The sequence below is a fragment of the Taudactylus pleione genome, unplaced genomic scaffold (genome assembly GCF_031769625.1).
Source record: "Taudactylus pleione unplaced genomic scaffold, aTauple2 ptg000579l, whole genome shotgun sequence".
In the NCBI taxonomy this organism is placed as follows: domain Eukaryota; kingdom Metazoa; phylum Chordata; class Amphibia; order Anura; family Myobatrachidae; genus Taudactylus; species Taudactylus pleione.
In genome coordinates, this window is record NW_028284981.1 from 6,647,019 (window position 1) to 6,666,326 (window position 19,308).

The 19,308-nt window shown below is 46.3% G+C and overlaps 1 protein-coding gene across 1 annotated transcript in view; it reads left to right on the plus strand.

The window, feature by feature from the left end:
- Nucleotides 1-19,308, plus strand: part of PTPA (protein phosphatase 2 phosphatase activator) — a 63,235-nt gene that overhangs the window by 19,278 nt on the left and 24,649 nt on the right. Inside the window, exons 4-8 of the mRNA XM_088453521.1 lie at nt 4,216-4,341; nt 6,178-6,295; nt 7,920-8,019; nt 9,524-9,648; nt 9,911-10,011. Coding sequence (XP_088309647.1) covers nt 4,216-4,341; nt 6,178-6,295; nt 7,920-8,019; nt 9,524-9,648; nt 9,911-10,011 — 570 coding nt within the window. The remainder of the gene's footprint in view (nt 1-4,215; nt 4,342-6,177; nt 6,296-7,919; nt 8,020-9,523; nt 9,649-9,910; nt 10,012-19,308) is intronic.

Sequence of the window (19,308 nt, forward strand, 5' to 3'; positions counted from 1 at the left end):
TGTTGATAAACAATACATGTCTGTAGGCTGTACAATTGAAGACTGCAATATGTTTAGCAGAAGGTCATGGAAACCTGCTGTAATTAAAAACATATAAAGTGCAAATAACAGCAATGGGAATGTACCCATTAGTCATTATGATGCCCTCTACAGGCTGCGAGGGGTGCTACCACTGACCCTTCCACTGTAGCTGCAACATCACAGGTTCCAGATTCGCATTTGTGTTCAGTGACTTCCAAATGTGTCAATATGAAAGCGATATGATTGTATGTTGTGTAGTAAGGCGTGCTATGTTACCTCTGCTCTAAGAGGCTGCTGGTGTGTAAATATGTGTATCGTTGATGCAATAATCTCATAGGTATGACCGGTTTTGTTTTTATTGGAGTGGAAGCAGACATGCTGCTTACTCTACAGAGGTAAAATGTGATATCCACAGACTGCATACCAACATTGCCCCCTAGTGGGCAAAATAATTTGACAATTGGAACATTCTCCTTTTCATGCAATCCTCACTCACTTATAAGCGTGCCGGTGCTTTTATCAGACAGGATGAGCATATAACAATACTCTGATACGCAGATAACGTGTATAACTGGCCTCTCTATGTGTCACGTTAGTAGTGGGAGGCGGTATGCTGTACAGTGAGTGGATATTTTATCTTTCAGCCTTATATATAATATAATTAATTATGCAGCATTTTATAATGGGCCTGATTCGCCGCACAGCAATTGCAGTGCGATCATGCACGCAGAGGACCCACTCGTTGAGTGACAAGTAGTCAGCGTTTGAGGGTGGTAACGGGGGAAGGGGGGGGGTTAGAAGAAGGCAGGTGCGCCTGACTGGTTAAACGCTGTTTCATGGGCGTGCATAAATTAGCCATTGCGCTCTCCTGTGCAGCATGAGAGCTCTCTGCGTGTCAGGAGAGCTGCAGTGTCTTCGGCTGGTCAGGCCTGTTGCGCATCGATAGAGAGGGCAGCAGTGAGCGTCCCTATGCTCGGCCATGCTTTGGAAGGCATTAGCATATTTTAGTAACTGCGATCTGTGAAAGTATGCAAATGCATATTCATTACCGTCCGCCTCTGAATGAGCCCCAATGAACGCAGCAAAATGGCTGCTTTTTACAGTTTTATTGGTTGTATATAAAAATATCCCATACATTGGGATATTCACCGTTATTTGAGATACAAAAGTCAGCCTAATATTGGTGGTTTATTTAGCTTTCCCTCCTTGTATCAGCCACCAACCCATAGGCGTACTTTGTGCAATGACTTGGGGGATCTGCATAGCAGTCATACAGGAACCCGGCTCCTCTGCCTGCCGGTATTGTACGGATCGGAGCATGTAAGAGGCGCATGCGGCAATCCTAGTAATTGTGTGATTAGATTGTGCAGGCTCCCGGCATTGTCAGGTACAGCGCACACAGAATAGGTTTTGTCCACGGTGTCCTCTGGCTCACGCTGCCGGTGACCTCGGCTACACGGGACACACTACCTAATGCTTCCGTTGCAATATTAATTTAGCCGGACAATAGGATGCCGCCTGTGCTTCCACGCATTGCCTTTCAAAGAGACCCAGACACCAACAAACCCTTGTGTCTCTTTAATTATGTATTAGGCTGCCTAGGCTGGCAGCTGGGGCCTGCTCGCTGCATAAGGCTCTGCTGTTTTTAATCCCTTTAAAAAGCAGTAGAAAGCAATGGATGCGTGACTGTCATTCCCCTCCCCCCGCCTCCTCTCCAGCTCCTAAGCCTAGATGTTCAGCCGTCCCCTGCCAGCCATTACTCAGCCAGTCTCTGCTCTGAGAGAGGGATGGAAAAACCTGAATTGCCCGTAATGAGCTGCCTATGGCTGGGAGGCTGGTGGCCATGTAAATCACCAGTATTGTGTAACAAAAGCCTCTCTCTCCGTGATTCTTAATTACAGTGTGAATCTGCAGCACCCACAGCTGGATCTTTCGGCCTTATGAGCCGGGAACGGTTATAACACAGCAGCGCTGGAAGTATTGACCTGCATTGTTTAACCAAGTGGGCGCCAGGGGTTGCTGGCTGCTCTGACAGCTGCTGGGTTAAAAGGACACAGTTTCAAGTTGTTTTTTTATATCTATATTATGAAATAGCTACTTATAACATACCTTCATGTGCACAAACTTGTTGGGAGTTATCAGAAATAAATACATTTGAGATGAGGTTTTTACAGCCACTCGGAGAAGGGGGTATTTGTTTTTTCCTATGCCCATCAGATTTCCTGGCTGTAAGCCTATTATAGGACAGTAGGGGGAGCATTTTAGAGCCTATAATAGTGTCATAGCCCCCTATGACTGACATAACATAATTCTATTTAGTCTCAAGGATGGTTTGGGCACTTTTGTGAATATTAAAGAATAACTTGTTATCACTTGAGTCGAGTCGCTAAGCACATTTGGATGCAGAGAGGTGGAATTTCAGCGGGTGTTTTTTTTGGGTGGTAAAAAGGGGTGGCTGGCATGATGCTGTTGTGGCGCGGTCAGCGACTGTGAGTTTTTCCGCAGTTGAACGGATTCCAGCGCCAACGTTAAGACGAACACGCCATAGGGCAGGCGCAATATTCGATAGTGCGACTGGTGGTGCAACTTTTTCCCCAAAGCGGCGCATTAGCGCTGCAGTCGGCGGGCATCTCTGTACGAATTACATCGGCTGCGACATTAACATATGCAGTCACGCTGTGGAAAAAGTCGCAGTCAATGCAGCAATAGCACCCACCTCTGAATTAAGTCCATGATTGTTAGTTGCCGTTATGGGGATTGTGGGAGAAGTAGTAAGTGCCACGTGTTCCAGTTTGGTTAATTATTGATGAAATCAGCATTTATATAATGAGTAAGGGTACAATATCACATGCCTTGTTAGAATGTTTGCCGGTGCACTAACATTTTCCGTGACGTTGAGGCCACGCTTCCGTTCTGTCATCAGTTGTATATTCTGCACACGATGCTAATAGTGGCCGATTGTAGTATCGGCCAGTGGGACTAGTGACAGGAAGTCTGTTGTGTATAGCAAAATATCTCCCCTCCCCATCAAGACTTTCCTCCTCATAATATACACTAATTTGTAACTTGGGCTCGGTGGTCCTCTAACAGAGAGTCTGTCAGTGGAACTTATAAAGGCATAGACGAGATGTCTACTTACCAACAACCTGTTTTGTAAGCTGGGTACACACTAGGATGACATCGGCCAAATATGTCCTTTCCGGCCAAATCGGAACGATACATCAGCCAGATCGTCCAGCGTGTACAGACTATGGGGGTCTTCAGACCCGCTCGCGAGCGCAGGTCGCTCGCAAGCGGGTCGATGTTCCCCCACTGCGCATGCGCACGACGGAGGGAGCTCCGTCGTGCGCATGCGCGAGACCCGGCGAGCGACGGGCTCTCCATCGCTCCGGGTCTCGCATCAAAGGGGGCGTGCTGTCGATGTTGATTGACAGCACACCACCTTTGGTGGGCGTGCCGGGGGTGTGCCTGCCAGACGGAGGCGTTCCCATGGGAACGCCTACCGTCTGAAACCGGCCCCACTGACATCACTAGTGATGTCAGTGGGAGTGATTTTGGCTCTGATAGAGCCAAAATCACTCCAGGGCTTGCGGCAGCGAGACCCTACCGCAGGGTCTCCGTCGCAAGCCCGATGGTCGCGATGGTCAAGACCATCGCGACCATCATCATGGACGCTCGCATATGCTGTGGGTGGTCACCCACAGCTATGCGAGCGGCCAGGAGGCCGCTCCATTTTCATGGAGGAGGGCACTGATTCAGAGCGAGCGCTCTGGTCAGAGCGTTCGGCTCTGAATCAGGCCCTATATGCGTGCTCCCGCGGTCGCATGCGATATCGCCCGGTCAGCCATGCTGTATGACCAACTGGACGATATCGCATGCGTGGGCGTTGCAGATAATGAAGCACGGAACGAGGGATCGTTCTGTCGTTCATTACATCGCTCAATATGTACCCAGTCGGGCCGACCTATCGTCCGGGACACATCGCTAAGTGTGTACCCAGCTTAAGAGTCTTGTGAAAAAAAGAATAACTGTAAATATTGTATTATAAAGAGGGGCTCTATCCATGGCTGTATGTAACTGCAAGCTGGCAATATGAGAAATAGGTGATACAGGTTATCCGGTTATCTTAGTGGTGTATTCCTCAAATAGACCCACAAAGGAGATTTACTGAGCGTGTGTTTGATGCCCCCACAGTCAATCGAGAAGCTGATGGCCCTGCTGGATACCTTGGATCATTGGATTGACGAGACGCCCCCCGTGGATCAGCCGTCCCGCTTCGGCAACAAGGCGTTTCGCACCTGGTACTCCAAGCTGGATCAGGTGGGAGCTGCAGGAGATCACACGCAGTCAGTTATTATGTGATGAGACGGCGTCAAGTGATCTGACGCTACAGTGCTGAAGACAGGCAGGTTCTGCACGTTACAGACGCTGGCATCCACGGCTGCTTGGGCGAGAATAATGAGAGATTTGTTTTATTTTTAACACAATTTATTGGCACAAATCTAGAAAGCAATTTGTTATCATACTCACCATCATTTAGTAAATACAATGAAAAGAATTCATATGTTTCAGACTCTTGAGATTAGTAACATGAGTGAGGAGACCATTTTTTTTATTTTTTTTTATGCATTTATACAGCTTTCCCATTCATTTCAGTGGGGTTTCCTTTGTCCGCTACATGCAGAACCCCCATTGAAATTGACAGTACAGACAACAAATTGACAATTTTTTTTATGGTGAATGACGGCTATTTTGGTAGATTGCTAACTGCTGAACACATATTGATCTTTATTAGACACCCCCCTCCCTTTATGTACTTATACAGTGATAAAACGTAGGTGTAGGTATACACTCTACTAGGGACATAAAGGAACATCATATATGTCTAAAAGAAGTACTAAGGAATGATTTCTAAAAATATTCTTGTTGCAGGACTTTGCTCAGTTTCCATAATGCTCTGCAAGTAGAGTTACCAGTTAGTACAGTTCCATTATTTGCTTTTCTTTTCCAGATAATCCCATTATCTCTTTCCAGAGCTCAACTGTCAGCGTAATTGCGGTGTAATAATGCTCTCACAGTGCACTACCTTGGGGGCACGGCCTAATGATGAGAGCTATGTGTGACCTGATTGGCAGGGTGAGACCACATTGGGGTGTGGCCAGGTCCGGAGAGGTCAAAAAATATGGTGGCAATCAGGCGGCTGACACGTCACGAGTTCTCTGTGCTAGTCGTAATTAGGCACAAAAGTAGTTTGTTGGTAGTGTCCCTTTAAAAACTTCTTGTGCGTAAAATCATGTGTTCCTCCAATCAGATAGAAAATCCTTATAGGAAGCTGCACCGATTGCAGATCTCAGATAACTGACCATAGGCAGATCAGGACCACCTGTGTGCACCTATCTTGAATCTATTACCCAGCCTTGAAATGGATGCATAACTCATGACGTTAAGGAAGCCGTTAGGAGTGCTATGTGACCCTTAGCATGTGCTAAGGCGACTGTGCTTATTGACATGTGATTCATTCATTTGATTGATCGCCATCCCTAGCTGTCCACATACACGCAAGATTCGCTTTGCATTGTAATATGAATAGGAAAAATCTGGGGACAGTAGGGATTGATTCTCCCTATGTCACCAAGCACTGTACGAGCTGTAGACCTGAGCGTACTTTGATCACAGCACGTGTTGGTACGTATGTGCGTGTAAACACACATGTTTGTTTTTTAAACACTGATCAATATTTACTACTGGTCAGTACTATAGAGTGCATTTCCCAAGTGCATGTGGGACCCTAATTTTAAAAGGTGTGAGCAGAGGGGATCAGCAACCGCCCCTCCTGCAATTCCCATATATCCATATTCGGTTTTCTTGAATAGTGAGCCAGTTTACTCTATGGACTAAATGCTGTCCATATGACTGTCCTAAAAAGGAAGGCTTCTTTGTGCCATTATTTCTGAGAGAAGGGTGTAGATTCGTCTGGTCATTAGTAAATCCCTTCCACTATAATGTACAACACGCCTCATGTGACCGGTTATTGGGGCTGAGCTGACCGTGCGCTGTGTAACCCTAGGCCCGCGCTCCCCATTTGTATTGAGCAGACAGAAAGCACCAAAGCAGGTAAAGCCAGAGGCATGCCTAATGGTCCAATCTCGTTCTTAGGAAGCCGAGAATCTCCTCTCCACCGTCATCCCTCCGCAGATAAGTGCCGCCGTGCCCGAGGTGGCCGTGTATCTGAAGGAATCGGTAGGAAACTCAACCCGCATTGATTATGGCACAGGTAACTGAAGAAAAAATGAAAAAGTAACAATATACACCCATAAAACATAACTATTCTTATTTTGGCATTTTATTGTTAAGACTGGGGAATTATTGATGCTGCGCTGTACCTGTTGCCTTGGTGTATTTTACACCAGTGTATGCTTTAGTTTAGTAACAAATTGTTCTATATCACAGCACAATGGTAAATGTGAAGAATTAAACCTTGCCTGCTATTCTGCTTTTCACCACTAGGGTGCCCTGTTGCTGCAGCAGTTACTTGCTCGCCTGTTGCCTGCAGTGGTTTGCTCCGTGCTCTAGCCCACTTCTTCCTGTGCTGTCATTTTCTCCCTCTCTCCTTTACATCATTTCTTGTACTCTGTTAGTCACTCTAAAACGGTTTGTATCTTGTAACTCCATGGGGTGACAGCATCCGTCGCACGTGTTCGAGGGGCTGCTGGTAGACATGCGAAATCTGCTAGCAGCATGGAGCACATCTCACGTACACTTAATACCTCCAGCGACAGGCATACGTTTCTCTGGTGTAGCAGGCTCAGGTCACCCCATAAACGATTTGTAAATTCCTTGTGCTGGCATAAGACACCAATATTTTATTTTTCTTAATTTTTTTTTTTACCTAATCCTCCCCACTATATCTGCAATCTGCGTCTCTCTAGCTGTTATATAACTCCGTCCCAGCATCGGGCTTGCTGGTACCTGTAGTTCCACTGCAGCTGGAGAGCCATCGGTTGCCAAAGCCTTACTTGAAATGTAATTGGAGTGACATTTATTATACAACGCAGTCATTCAAATATTGTATTGTAGCCACTTGTTGGGAGGAGCAATATGTTTAAATAATAATCCACATCGTAGCAGCGGATCGATTGACCATAATAAATACTGTGTAGCAGGGAATGACGTTGTAATATTGGGTAAAAGTGGGGCGTTTTTTTTTTTTTTTTAATTTAGTGACTCCAACCGGAAGCTCTACTAGCAGGGAAGGCAGGGTTAAAAGCCATTAAATATCCTATTTGAGGCACAGGAATGGGAAGTTTGGGGAGGGGGCTGAGATGGGAAGGAAGTTGGGGAGGCAGGAAAGGTTGCAGATGAGGGAGATGGGCTGAAAGCAATGAATTGTGGGAGACCTAGAGCCACACTGATAGGACGAGTCCCATATACATTATGGCAGCTGCAGATGATTTGGTGTGTGTGAAATCGGGCTCTGACATAGTCTGATTGGCTGAGGAATAGCCTTTGTATATATAAGAAAAATACCTGCGACTTCCTCTTTAAATCACGGCAGCCTGGTACTGCATTATAAATCCACTAATCAGTTCCGGTAATAGGTCGTTGCCTGATGCAAGTGATTCTTTCAGCTGTCTTTATTTCTGCCGCCTCTATTGGTCTCACTCTCTCTTTATAACTTCTCTGTTTGCATTATAGTGTCAGTTAATTACAGAGCAGGGCTTCATGTTCCACCAACAGTTCCCTTGGAACGATGGTCTCATAGCTGCAGTCCTGTGCCTTCACTGCAGCACCAGGGGCCTGGAACCTATGTTGTAATGACCAAGAGTTTCGGTCCCGGGGACTCTGCTTCTTTATGAGGTGTTGGAGCGGTCACATAGATCATTTGCTTGTCTCCTTAGGGCACGAAGCAGCGTTTGCTGCCTTCCTCTGCTGCCTGTGTAAGATCGGCGTTCTCCAGGTGGATGATCAGCTCGCCATTGTCTTCAAGGTGTTTAATCGGTAAGAAATAGGAGTTGAGAATATTTGGGTCCTTTTCAGAAGAACAGGAATCGGGGCTGATTCTGAGTCTCCTGTAGCTGTAATTGCTGGCAACCGCGGACGCCTCATTTACTAACGTATTCTAAGGCCAGAATTCGTAGGGCTAATTGTAACCGCCTTCTAGTATTAGCACCATGTTAGGTGCAAGAGATCTGTCAAATACAGGCATCCCCTTCCCCGTACGCAGGAGCTTTCGATACTCTCCCACCAGTCAAGTTGCTGACCCCGAAAAACACCCAATTTCTTGGAAAGACAAATCCAGAAAATTTCCATACGACTTGGAAAAGACGGACATATGCAAGTATGCGTAAATTCACATCTGCGCTATGTGCAAAAACTCGCCATTAGGGTCCGTGCACAGAGATCTGTCCAACTCAGAATCAGGCCCTCTGTAGTCTTTGTTATTACATAGACAATGGGGGCGATTTAATTCAGCATGATGTGAATAGCTCCAAGTTCCCGGAGTTATCCAATTATTCCATTCGTGCCCTGCACTTAGTTGGGAGATGCCGGTTACTGCACCTTAAGCTGGATGTTAGGTCATGGTAAACGACATTCTTTGATTTTAATGCCGGCCGAGTTGCTGTTATCGCCGCGCTAAACCAGAAAATAGCATCGTGGCCGACACTTAAGTCGGATTTCTGTTGGCACCTCAGGGTGCTGCGAGCAGAAATCCTCTATTCGGACTTAACATGCGGTTGATTGAATAGCTCCGGGAACGCCGTCCTGGCGCTATTCACATCCCGCTGAATTGAATCGGCCCCAATGACTGATCATGAAGAGATTGATACAAATGATAGATAGTGTTTTGGTCCTCACAGCTTACAAACTACGACAGCTGTTGCTCACCTAGATAACATGGTAAAGCTATTAGTTGGGCAGAGTAGGATGGACTTATCCGCGGGGCTGGTCTGGGTACTATTGCTTATGAATTTAGGGCTTGATTCAGAGATGGGACGCTAATGCGATCGCAGCTGCGATTTCACATGCAGCGTAAATATGCTAATGTCTGCAAAGATCACCCGAGCATAAGGACGCCCACCGCTGCCTTCTTACCTGCGCGTCACGCCGCATACCTGCGTAAATATCAGTAACATCGGTGGCCATCACCCTTGCGGCAGGTCTGACCAGCCGCAGCCTTGGGAGCTCTTCAGACACGCAGCGCTACGTATGCATTCGCTAATTTATGCACGCCCATGTAACGGCGTTTAAATGGACAGACGCGCCTGCGTTTCTCCACCCACAGACGCTGACAGCCTGTCACTCACTCTGCAATGGATTCCTATGTGCGTCCGTGATCGCTGCGCACGCGCAGTGCGGCTTGCACGATGGCAGACAATCACTCGATTGTGTGCGTTATCGCCTCTGCGTCCGTCCCTGAATCAGGCCCTTAGACCACGATACCACTGACTGGAAGCGTCAGCTTGATGTGTTCTTATTCTTGTATTGTTCCTTACCCCGATAGCTACCTCGAGGTCATGCGAAAGCTGCAGAAGACCTACAGGATGGAGCCTGCCGGCAGCCAAGGTGTCTGGGGCCTGGACGACTTCCAGTTTCTTCCTTTCATATGGGGCAGCGCTCAGCTTGTAGGTAAAAACGTCATCTTTCTAGGGTAATTATTTGCACATGACTTATAAGCTGTCACCAGTGGAACCGCAGGACATAACAGAGGGTAGGCTTGTAAATCAATGTCTCGTACATTTCTGGCGTGGTGATTCGTGTGCTTAGATGTGTGTTGTATGTTTACTACATGTAAGAAACATGATGATGGACACCGCTTCCTGTTCTGCTGTCTCTGTAGTTGTCACATGACTTGGGGAACAGTAAATCACATCTAGTCCTTGTATTGCAGACCATGCCACGCTGGAGCCCAGGCATTTTCTGGACGAGAAGGTGGTGAATGAAAATCACAAAGACTATATGTTTCTGGAGTGCATCCTATTTATAACACAGGTGAGGCCCTTGTCTATGCTTCGTTCACTCATTATCACCGCACCCTCCCGTCTGTTACTATGTTATATGTCGTGTTGTATCTTGTGCATTGTACGTTATTAAGGGACCTATGTCTGCTTCTCCTGCCCTGGGATCCCCACCATATACATGACGCCTTTCTACCCAGACACTTCAGAAGTGGGCAGGAACCAGTTCTTGACACATCGTGGCACCTTTATCAGTTGTATTGCCTGGCCAATAGGGAAGCACTGTGTAATGTCACCCATCCAATCAGACTCTGTCCTTCTGAGAGATGGTCACATACACACAGCACCTGTCCAGGTGATGGTGAGCTGAGAAATTGGACCACCACTCCCGGCGCAGAGGTTCCCTCGGTCCTCAAAGCACCCTTACGGTCCAGGTTTTAAGGACGTCCATGGTTAAGCACAGATGGCTAAAGTTAAATCAAAAGACTAAGGTACTAATTAAGTCACCTGTGCCCCTGCATGGTTATCCTTAAAACTTGGACCGTTAGAGTGCCTTGGGGACCGAGTTTGGGAACCTCTGTCCTCAGGGTATATTTACTAAAGGTCGACTTCAATGGATTTTAATTAATTTTAAATCTATCTAAATTAGGGGTAGGCAATAAGCAGCCCTCCAGCTGTTGTAGAACTACACATCCCAACATGCCCTGCCGCAGTTTTGCTATTTGGCCTTGCTAAAACTGTTGCAAAGCATGCTGGGATTTGTAGTTCAACAACAGCTGGAGGGCCCCTTATTGCCCACCCCTGATCTAAATCGATGTTGTGTTTCTGGAGCTAAATCACATGAGGGGTGGGTGCAGGGATGCAGAGGGTCTGGGAGTGCCGTCTGCCGTTGGTGGCAGCTGCAAGATTATCTTCCGATAGCGGCGCAGTGGGCGTTTGACTGGCCACATTGTTTGTGAGCATGTCAGGTAACGCACAGCCTGGTGTGGTCAATAACGATGCGACCACGCCAGGCAAGCGGTAAAGAGCCATTAACTTGATCTTATTATAGTTGAGATATAATGTGGGTGTAAGGCTGGGTACACATGTAACGATCTCCTGTCCAACCATCCAACTAGTTGATTGGTTGGAATGAAAATCTGGTAACATATGGGAGTAAATGATGATCAGCAATTTGCTCCTAAATGCCAGAAAACAGATGAAAATGGTCGTCAGACAAGTTTGTTAAATGTTTGATCTAAACAATTTGTTCAAACAACATTTTATGTCCATTTTCCAGCGTTTGGGAGCAAATTGCTGATTGTCATGTGCTTACATACCTTACCAGATTTTCATTCCAACCAATCAGCTAGTTGGATGGTTGGTCAGAAAATCTTTACGTGTGTACCCAGCCTTACTGTTAGTCACTGACCACTTCCATGTAGTTACAGTACTTAGCTGAATACTTCCAAATACTCTTGGTCCCTGGTTCTGTCTGTGGTAACATTAACTGCCTGTAGATCAGGTGTGTGTCTGTCTGTCTGTCTGTGTGTCTGTCTCGCAGCGGACATGCTTGATCCCTACCCGGCAGGAACCACTGCTGCGCATACGTCATTCACACATACTCTCCATGGAACTGGTCACCTTAGAGTGATATATTTCCATAGAAAAGTAGCTTTTTGGAGAGCAAAATAAAAGTTGAGCCTATAAATAGTTCACTGATTATGTCTGAGAAAAGTATTCAGGACTATAGTATTGCATTTGCCTTAAACTAGGGATGTGCAGGCTCGGATAGGTTCGAGTTTGCACGTGGAGTTCGGATTTTTCCCTCCAAAAAAACGGAACTCAGAACGAGGCAAAACGTCATCTTACGTGGACGAACATCATCATTCCTGGTCTTTTGTCCAGGAATGATGATGTTCGTCCATGTAAGATGACGTTTTGCCTCGTTCTGAGTTCCGTTTTTTTGGAGGGAAAAATCCGAACTCCACGTGCAAACTCGAACCTATCCGAGCCTGCACATCCCTACCTTAAACACCACATTAATGATCCTAAAACTGAGCCCACTATCAAAGCCTGTTCCGCCTCCCCTGGCTGCCTGATAAGGAGGAACCAATTAATATGCTCACGTAAACCCGCACACCAGCCTCTAGATTGGGTGCAGAGCATGAGGAATATGTATGACCCTTTATAAGGAAATACCTGTTTTCTGGAAACCTGTCCTACATAAAGTTCAGAAAAGTGAATTGTTGATGCTGCTCAGTGATAATCCCTTACACACAGACCTGATCTCCCCACTACAGTCACTAAATTAATGGGGAGGTTGATGCTTGAGGAAGATTGAGGGGAGTACAGAGGTAATGCTTGAAATGTAAATATAATTTGGTACAAATAGCGGAAAAGCCGCTTATTAGAATAATCCCCATTACTAAGTATTCCAAATAATACATCCCATACTTGTAGCTGTACAGTGGGAACGCAGCATTATAAACTCCAGGGAATGTAACACAGTTGGACATACAGCTGCCAGACGTAAAGCAGAAACATACACACTCCCGAACTGCGCTATAGGCTGACACTTTACCGGAGCGACGTACGAACGCTGCGGTTCTCCAACCAGCAAACTGGCGCACTGTGGAGGGGTGACCTGCTCCAGTAAACATTAAAGTGAATGGGAAACACTGGGGTTGATGTATGAAGCGGTGAAAAGTGTAGAGAAGTTGCCCATATCAACCAATCCGCTTTGAAGTAGCATTTATCAAGTACAGTCTATAAAATAATAGGAGCTGATTGGTTGCTATGGGCAACTTCTCCACTGCTTGATACATAAACCCCACTGTTACAGTCACAATTGGGATTGTTCTAACGGCGTTCCCTATCCACGGTAATGTCACCAATGGGATGTATCATCACTTTGCAGCGTAGCAATTTCCCGGTTAGGAAACCGCGGTTTCCCAAAAAGCCCATTTAATCGTGTCCTAAAAATGTGCTGTTGTGTCCAGAATCCTAACATACACCCTGTGCACTTCCTCTAGGTAAGATTCAGGTAATGTTACCGGCATGTCTCTTTAATATGGATTGCCCAGGCTCAGTGTGTTTGGCATCAGGTGAGATGACCTGTGTGTTTTATATGTGCCACTTATTAAAAGGTCTGGCAGCAGGCGTAATGGTGGGTACACACTGTGCGATATTACTGAGCGACTGCACAATTACGACATCGTAATCGTTAGGGGTGAGCGGGTTCGGTTTTACTCGGTTCTTATCGCCACTTTACCGCAACTTTGGCTCGATTTAATTCGCTATCCAAAACACATGTTCGGCGACAGCCAATAAAAAGATCCGAGTAAAACCGAACCCGCTCACCCCTAGTAATCGTGCAATCGCTCAGTAATCGTGCACAAATCGTGCACTTTTATGTCGGAAACGACCAGCGATGCGCACTTCCGCTGGTCGTTTCCGACATTGTCCATCGCCTGAACATGCAGCACCATCTGACGACCTTGTCAGGTTGCTGCATATTGGGGAATGGGGGAGAGAGCCCGGCGCTGAACGATATCGTTAATGATATCGTTCAGCGGCTGTGCTCAATGTCATGAACCGACATTGAGCACAGCCTGCCGGGGACACACTACACGATATCGCTCAGGGAGCATATCGTGTAGTGTGTACGCACCATAAGTAACGGCTATCGCGACACGGCTTGCTTTCTGTTCTGGTAGCCCAGGGGTTAATAAACGCCCAGCGCCACCACAAAGGATGAGATCAGGGAAGTTTCCAATGAGTGATGCCGACTTAACGAGAGACGGGAGAGGAGCAGTAATTGAAAGGCACAGAGCATTGTGCAGCTCTCTCCTCTGCCTGCTCAGTCTCTGCTTCAATCTGCCCTTCTAAATTTGGAGGAGATTTTTTTTTTTTTTTTTTTCCCCCTCTCCTAGAGAAGGGAGGGTTCAGATTTCTGCTGGAAGGGAAGGAACTGACAGGAAGGGGCTGCTCTCATTTATCCCTCTCTCCCCCCCTCGCTCCCTCCCTCCTCTTACTGACTGAGGAACCATTTACAAAAGGCTCATTCTCTGGGGAGAGCAGAGTCAGGAACGCAGAGCCTGTGAGTAATTTCCTGCTCAATATGGCTTCTCTGACTCATTCAATTCCCCTGAGGTTACTGCAGGATTGGCTCTCTCTCCCTCTCTCTCCATCATGTGATGTCTCACGCTGCCTCTCCTGCCGTCTCTCGCTCTCTTTCTCATGATCTCTCCCTGCAGTCTGTGTCTCCTCTGTAGTTTTTTTTTTTTTTTTTTTTTAACCATGTATTATATCTTTGCTGGTCTTTGAAGTGGATTCATCTCGTGTAACTTCATCGGGACTGGCCAGTTTGTCTGCATGTTAAGTACTCACCCTGGGAGCGCACAGCAATCCCTCTGTTAAAAGACAGGACGGTACCGCACAGCATTTTGTTCTATAGAGAGGAAAAGCAACAACTAATTGTATAAAGAAGAAGAATAACATAAAATACCCTCTTTACTGCAATAGAAATCACTAAACGTGAAACAAAAATTACTGTTGGAAGAAAAATAAAATGACAAGTGCCCCAGTGCTAGCCATTGGGTTTATGTAACCAGCGTGTAAGTCTAACCGCATAGAGCAGAACACATCGTGCATCATGAGGCAATTATAACAAATATGGTGTAACCCATAGCAACCAATCAGACATTTGCTTTCATCAGTATAGTCTAAGTTAAAAGGAAAAAAAAAAAAAAAGTTTTAGCTGGTATGAAGTAATTTGGGACGCTCGCTCTGAATATGTCTAAAGCTGGGCGCCCGCCTGATTGGCTAATAGCTGGATCTGTATTCGATTCGGCTGCCAAAATTGCCACGTGTCTGGCCTCACGTTTGCACATTGTTTTAGCCAGTTTGCTTGTTCTAGACCAAATTGTCTGACATTGCACAGTGTGTGCCCCATCCTGACAGATCTAATTGCATTGTATTTGATTTGTCAGATACCAACCTGGCGTTTATTCCTATTGGTTCTTTGGAAGTAAAACTGTCCTAGAAGGCTCAACCAAACGAGTGGCTTCCATTATTGTTATTACCGTTTATGTATACAGCTCCAATAAGTCACATAGCGCCAAACAGAGAATGTTTGTCATTCATGTTAGTCCCTGTCCCATTGGAGCTTACAGTATAAATCCCTTAACACTCACGTACATATAAACTAGGAGTCGTTTTTTGTCAGAATTCTATTAACATACTGGTATGTTCTTGTTTTTTTTTAGGTGTGTTTGGTGGGGGGGCTGGAACACCCAGAGGAAACCCATGCAAACCTGGGGAGAACATACAAACTCCTCACAGATAGGACCCTAGTTGGGAAATTAACTCACGGCCCCAGTGCTGTCAGAAGGAGTGCTAACTTCTGCACCAATGTACTGCCTGATTAAGTAACTAAGACCCAAATGTATATATACTAGTATAATGGACCCAGCATATGGCTTCACCCGCCTCCTGTTCTGGCCCTCTCTGCTGTTCCTGCCCCCATCCCCTGGTCCATCACAGCTTCATCCCCCCCTTTCCACGGCTCTGTCATACACCCCCCCCCCCAAGCCCCCCGCAGCTCCGTCTCAAACAACCTTGACCCCCTGCTCCCAGTGCTTTCCTGTCTCCTTCACCAACATGGGAAGTATTTGCCAATAAATTCCAATGATACCAGGCCATAGCCCCTACACAGTGGTTAGATTTGTTGTCTCAAAGCATTGGGGTCATGAGTTTACTTCCTGACCAGGGCCTCCTCTGTATGGAGTTTGTGTGTACCCCTTGTGCTTGGATAACGTCAAATATTCTCTCTCTCTCTCTCTCTCTCTCTCTCTCTCTCTCTCTCTCTCGCTCGCTCGCTCGCTCACACTCTCTCTCTCTCTCGCTCTCTCTCTCTCTCTCGCTCTCTCTCTCTTCCCCCCCCATATATACAGTCCCCAGGGGTGGCACTCCTAGATATGCATATAACGATGCAGGGGCCCTCCAAAACAGACCAAGATATGGCCCAAAGTATACAGTCCTCTTAGGACAGAGTGCTACCTAAGAAGAATATATATATATACAATACTTATAATATGTAGTTCTAAAGTCACCATAGGTAAACAGAAGGAAGCACATTTTTTGGGAGGATATTAGATTATTGCAGGTATAATTTAAAGACAGAATTATCCTTTAACTTTGGGGGGAAGAATGTAATACCAATTCCCATTGCAATCCTATATATGATCTTTTTCATCCACTAGTTCTTGCGAGATCTGATTGCATAGTACCGTGCACGGTTAGGGTGACCACAATAAAAGATGGACGGACTTCTTACGCAGGTCACAGCTGTGAACATTTGGTAATTTGGTCTGAAAGCTGAATAGCCGGGGCTGTGTTAGAATCCTTCTGTACATTAGCCACACACGAGGCCACATCCGTCTGCTTTAGCAGTTGCCAGCACACATACAGCAATAGTGGCCAAATGCATTTCCAGCTGGGAGTGATTAAAATCTGAATAGAAGTTCTAGCCTGATGGTGAATGGTCCCACACATGGGGTGCTTTAGGGTCCATTTGCTAAGCTGTCTCATGTGTGGACCACTTCATTCTCAGAGACTTTGGAGGTGATGTATCCAGCAGTGGAAAGATGTGGGCCAGTGGAGATCTTGCCTATAGCAACCAATCAACTTCGAGGTAGCATTTGTCAAGTACATTCTATAAAATCATAGGTAGAAGCTGTTTGGTTGCTATGGGTAACTTCTCCACTGGTCCATTTGTATCGCTGCTCGATACATCCACCCAAATATAAGGGGTAGTCTACAGCCCAGCAACAATGGGGGTAAAATTATGTCGATCAATCTATCTTTAAACATAAAAGTCATTTTGAGTGCATTAAAAAACTATGATGGAATTATGTAGTAAATTCTTCCAGCTACTTCAGAGGCCAGATGTGGTCATTCTCCACCCGCACCTTTAATATTTCACCTAAACCTCTGCACTATGTAGGGCAGTGTTGCTATCACAGTGTGTATGACCGGCTTGCTCGAGGTGTGAGAGGTCTTCTGCATACTGGAAATGTACACTACAGTGTTACAGTGATTAGTGTAGCATTGGGGAGTATACACTAATAACCTAAGGCATATCTAAATCCATAGTAGCCAGTGCAACTTATGGGACTCTGCAATGTAGCGTCCTGATGCCAGGAGAAAACATGGCTGCAGTGCAGCTGTTGGTACTGGGGGAAGCTTTGGATTGTGGGTATACTTTTGGCAAAGGAGTGAAGTTATGCCTGGGCAGAGGACTCTCTTCAATTTTACTCTAGTAATTTCTGCAACCTTAATCCATGGCCTTAGATTCCACACGGGATATGCAGATCATCGTCTTATCAATGTATTAGCTGGTGGTCCTACATTGCTGTTATGCCTGATGGTCACCTCATTGCAAAATAATAGATCATTATCGGGCAAGATGGATGATGTCACTATCAGACTGGGGTGTAAATGTACTATCCTGCGACTTGCAGACATAGATCCCGGCACATCTGTCCCATGTTATAAAGGGACAATGATTTAAAAGGCAAAACCAGGTTTGTTTACCTTTTTAAATGATTGCCCCTTTAAAACTTTGGGCATATGCGCTGAGAACTCGCCAATGCCTGGATTGCGCAGGCTATTGCAATTACCCCTGTGTGTACAGTCATCTTCTGATTGCACGAACAGGCCCCAGTGTAATAGTTAAAGGATGTATGAGTGCTATGAAAATGTATACTGAAGAGAGAGATGTTTATAGCCCGCTTGGGGATTTATTGGGAGTGAATGGAGAGCGGTGGTCAGTCCGTTTGCCAAAAAGGGGAAACAACTTGCAAAGTTCCAAGAGGCTGTGTTACCCATGAGGCTAGTCTTGTCCTATTCGTCCCTACCTCTAGGAGCTCTGATCCTCCTGCGGCTCCGGAAATTTCACCTTGAGTCGGGACCGCCGCATCTTTGCAGGTCACTACCCGGTCGCGCCTGAGTCTCCCAGAGGAGCTCAGCGGCCCGGGATGCTGAAGTACAGTAAAATGTGCCCGGTGGCTCTGACAGCCCCGCGGCACACTTCACTACCGGCCTCGGCTCACTAGTGTGCTCCGGCACACTAGTGTGCCGCGGCACACCGGTTGAAAACCGCTGCACTAGACGATTAAGTTGAGCGATTGAACGATAACGATCTTTCAATCGTTCATAAATAGTTTGCAAAAATGTCTAAAACGACCAGCGATGCGCGTGCCCGCTGGTCGTTTAGACATATATCATTGTGCAAACATGCTGGTCAACCTGACGATAACTTCAGGTTGAGCATGTTTGCAGATGATTGATGAGCCTGCACTGAACGACTGCTCATTCAGTGCAGGCTCATCACAGACTGACAAACGACTGCACGATTACAATGTCGTAATCGTGCAGTCGTTTTCATGTCTGCTAGTGGATGGGCACCTTAGTTCCATTGCAGTTCGACAAATCTAGTTCTCGTTAGAATCCCCTTTTAAGTAACTACTTGCGGGTGAACTAGTCACCGAGATCTGTTCTGGCCAGCACTGGTCTGTGGCTTGGAAAGTTGCTTGTCACTTCGACCCAGGTAATCAAAGTTCCACCCAAGCTCAGCCGGCCATTAGGCTTTACCTGGAGGAGTTTGGATCAGGAGACAGCTGATACTGCCCTGTAATGCTGACTTCTGAGCGTCCCATTAGGAGACTCAGGAAGGAAACTGGCAGATAAACCAGGAAGCATCTTGGGAACACCTAGAACTTTGTAAAGCTTCAGAGACTCATGTGCATCTTATATTGTAAATACATATTGAATCACACATCAGTAAGTATTGTAAACGTGCACAGACCATGTTAATTTGCCAAATGCTTTCTCTCGCTCACTTTAGATGACGCAGCTAGTTCTTGAAACCTGATCACCAAGATTTCCTGGCCATTGTAGAGAGAAGAGAATGTTTTGACATAGCACAAAGTGTTGTATCCCCAAACAGCCAATCAGATGTTAGCTTTCATTTTCTAGACTGGGACACAGCAATGACAGCTATAATTTGATTGCACCATGTCCTTTTAGTGTATGGATTATACAAATCGGATGTTCTCAATTCTCTGCTTAAATATCCGAAACCAGTCATGTTTTCAGGATTTCTCAGTTACAGATTAAGGGCCTGATTCAGACCCGCTCGCAAAGCGCTATGCGCTCGCAAGCGGGTCGATGGGCGTGCAGTGCGCACGTGCGAGTCCTGGAGCGAGCGAGAAATCACTCGCTCCGGCGCTCGCATCCAAAAGGTTGGGGAGGGGGGGGGGCTACACAGGAACGCCTGCCATTTGTG